Source organism: Portunus trituberculatus, chromosome 31 (genome assembly GCF_017591435.1).
Source record: "Portunus trituberculatus isolate SZX2019 chromosome 31, ASM1759143v1, whole genome shotgun sequence".
NCBI classification, from domain to species: domain Eukaryota; kingdom Metazoa; phylum Arthropoda; class Malacostraca; order Decapoda; family Portunidae; genus Portunus; species Portunus trituberculatus.
This window is the reverse complement of record NC_059285.1, coordinates 15523778-15527788: the sequence shown is the minus strand read 5'-3', so window position 1 is coordinate 15527788 and position 4011 is coordinate 15523778. Positions and strand designations below refer to the sequence as shown.

Sequence of the window (4011 nt, the reverse complement as noted above, 5' to 3'; positions counted from 1 at the left end):
AAAAAAGAAGAAAAAGACAAGCGCATTATTTTTCTTGACCATTCTTCAGTAACTATTAGTAGAGAGGAGGTAAAGAAAGGATAATCACATAGTTTGTCTTTCCTGTCTTTTGGAAGCGAGGAAGACAAAAATAAAGAAGAAAAAGGACAAGTGGATATATTTTTTGCCATTAATTAATAACGAAGTGAAGAGAAAGTCAAGGATAACAATAATTTCTTTCCTATCCATTGGTATCAAGTAGCGAGGAAGACAAAAAAAAAAAAAAAAAAAAAAGTGAAGAACGTGAAGATAGGGTCATCATACTTTGTCTATTCATTGGCATCAAGTAACGTATTGAGTCATTCTTTAGTAACGTATTGAGTAGCGAGGAAGACAAAAAAAAAAAGACAAGCGGGTAATTTTTCTTAGCCAATTTTTAGTATTGTATTGAGTAGCGTAGAGGACGAAAAAAAAAAAAAAAAGAAGAAACAAGGACAAACTGGTAATTTTTCTTAGCCATTTTAGTAGCGAAGAAGACGAAAAAAAAGATAAAAAGACAAGCTGTTAATTTTTCTCTGCCTTTCTTTAGTAACGTGTAGTGAAGAGGAAGTAAAGAATAATGATAGTTTGTCTTTCCGATCTATTGACATCAAGTAGTGAAAAAGAGGAAGAGAGAGAGAGAGAGAGAGAGAGAGAGAGAGAGAGAGAGAGAGAGAGAGAGAGAGAGAGAGAGAATAAAACAAAACACGTACTTTCTCTTTCTCATTTATTGGAAAGAAGTGAAGAGGAGGAAAAAATCACGCAGTTTGTCTTCTCTATCCATTGGTGACAAATGATAAAGTCTCGAAGTAAATGATAGTAGATTTCAGCAAAACACCTACATATATTTTTTTATTTTTATTTCTTTTCTGCTCCGTGGTGATTCAAGACAGATGAGGCACAGTGTGGTATTTGAAACAGCCAACAATAAACCAGGTGAGACAGAAAATACGTTCAATAACTCACCTCTTCAGTACCTTGACGCGTTTTCATATTTATTCTGCTTACTATTTGGCGATTTTATACAGCTTCAGAAACATATGTGGGGATTATTTTAAGATAGTGAAGACTGTGGCCATTAATCTCCTGACCCCCGTAGACCCTTTCTAATGTCAATAAAATGTTCTAACTCCGCGGTAGAAAAGCGTCTCAGTACTGGAGGAGTTGAGTCAATTCACGTGATTCATCAGAGGAAGAGTGACGGATCGCGATAACTCAATATAAAAGTAACTCAGCTGAAAAGAAAAGGAGAGAATGGAAAACTAATTTGTTCAAACCTTATTAAAGTGGAAAAGCATAACTAAAATTAGCAAAAAATCACACACAAAAAAATAACCTAACTTTTTTTTTGAAGAAGGAAATAACGTAAAGAAACTTGAAATCAACAAACTTTCACATCAAAACATTAGAAAAAAAAGAAATTGAAGGTAAAGAAAAGCACTACCAATTAGAGAAAAAGAAAGAGAGAGAGAAGAAAAAAAAAAGACCGATAAAGTGACAGAACACACCAAACAGCAAACCAACACCATCCAAACACCACCAGAGCGAACCGGAACCACCACCACCACCACCACCAAGGCTCCACTAATCACAGAAGCTTCGAGACATTTAAAGGCAAGGTGAAACACGAAATCAGCCACCACCAAGCCACCGTGTGACTCAACCCACCTCAGCGTGACTTTACCAAACCCTGCCAAGTCCCTCCCTCTTTTCACTCCCTCTCCCCCTCTCCCTTCCTATCTCCCTCTAGCTCCATCCACCAGAAAGTCACACCGTCTCTAATCGATGCAGCTTAAAGGTCAGACTGTTAACTAGACAAAGCTTAAGATCGTTTGCTTACCTCTTCATCAAGCTTGTAAGATAAGGGAAAGCAAAGATAACTGGAAGAGAAACAGAAAAATTTGAGTCTTCCATGTGGTCTTAGGAGGAAAAGAGGAAAAGAAAAAGAATACTGGAGATACAGGGAAGACTAAGAGGTGGATTAAAGAGGAAAATAGGAGGATAAGTTTGGGGAGAAGGGAGGATATTGGACAGATACAGGCGTGGGGAGAGAGGAAAGGGTAAAAGGGAAGCAGGGTACGAAAAGATAAGTCGAGTTTAGAGGAAGAAGTTTTGTTTTCATCTGTCACACTTCACGTCATGGCCAGACACTCCTACGGCCGCGCCAGGTGAGTGACCCTACACTTGCCTAGCGCTCGCGCACACACACACACACACACACACACACACACACACACACACACACACACATTGTTAAAATATTGGCAAAGAGAAAAAAAACACATCAACAACAAAAACAACAATAACAATAACAACAACTATACAAACAAATAAACGAACGAACGAACAACAGAGACAACAACAACAATAATAACAACAACAACAACAACAACAACAACAACAACAACAACTACTATACTACTACTACTACTACTACTACTACTACTACTACTACTACTACTACTACTACTACTACCACTACTACAGCAACAACAGCAACAGCAGCAACAACAACAACAACAAACAACAAACTCCACCACCACCACCACCACGTCCTATAAAAGGTGTCCTCTCTTAATGGCTCCTTGTTGTGACGCCTTTGATTAGTGACAGGTGTACAGAGGCCCACACCTCACCTGGCTGACTGACAATGCTGCCCTGCCGGTGTTCCAAGACGGTCAACACACACACACACACACACACACACACACACACACACACACACACACAGGATTATCATTAGAGTATAATTCAAATTCTGTAGGGATGAATTTTGGTTTGAAGTAATGTGTATTCATGTATTTATTTATCTATTTATCTATCTATCTGTCTATCTGTCTATCTTTCCATCTATATGTCTATCTATGTATCTATCTACCTAATTGTCTGATTGTCTTTCTGTATGTTTGTCAATCAATTTTTATCTCGTTTTCCTTTTTTTTTTTACATTTGTGTGTATGTACGTATGTATGTACGTATGTATATTTGTAGTCATATATGTAAAAGGTAGAATTATGATATGACAAACATACAGTATCTTTTTCACCTTTCTAATCATTTAGTCAATCAATAATTCAATCTCGTAATGTATTTGTTTATGTATATATGTATGTATGTATGTATGTATGTATGTATGTATGTATCTATTTATCCTCATATTTAGCTGAAAATCAATAACCAAATATAAACATTACAAATAACAACTCATACAAAAAAAAAAAAAAATAGGAAACAGCAACAACAATAACAATAGCAACAACAACAACAACAGCACCACCACCACCACCACCACCACCACCACCAGTAACGCCAGTAATAGCAACAACAACAGTAATAATAGTAGCAGCAGCAATAGCATGTAGGTCACCGTCATTTCACACACTCATTACAGCTCCTCGTTGTCACGCCGTAATTTGCAGGTATCATCACACCCCATTAGCCCTCAACGAGTACACTATATGTCAGTCAGTGCCTTCATCTATTGGCGCTCCTCACACACACACACACACACACACACACACACACACACACACACACACACACAGTTTTCCCTCCCCTCTCTCTCTCTCTTTGGCAGGGCATTGAGAAGCGAGTGTTTGAATACTTTTCCTTGTTTCTTTCTTCACGTTTCAGGTAAATTAGTCAAGAAGTGAAGCAATAAGTGAAGAAGTTATCTCTCCAACTTCCCTTTGCTACTTCGTTATCTTTCAAGCGAGTGTGTGAATGTTTTTCTTATTTCTTCCATTTCTTTCTTTGCGTATCGGGGAAATCAATTAAGAAGAAGAGCAATAAATGAAAATGCTAGATACATCCCTACTACTACTACTACTACTACTACTGCTGCTACTACTACTACTACTACTACTACTACTACTACTATCACCACCACTACTACTACTATTACTACTTCTTTTCTTCTTCTTCTACTACTATTATTACTGCTACTACTACTCCTACTATTACTACTACTACTACTACTACTACTACTACTAC

General features: G+C 37.4%; 1 protein-coding gene across 1 annotated transcript in view; it reads left to right on the top strand.

Annotated features, from left to right (window-relative positions):
• Positions 1-827: 827 nt before the first annotated feature.
• Positions 828-4011, top strand: part of LOC123511445 (carbohydrate sulfotransferase 11-like) — a 9792-nt gene continuing 6608 nt past the window's right edge. The window contains exon 1 of the mRNA XM_045267328.1: positions 828-2186. Coding sequence (XP_045123263.1) covers positions 2158-2186 — 29 coding nt within the window. The 5' untranslated portion in view covers positions 828-2157. The remainder of the gene's footprint in view (positions 2187-4011) is intronic.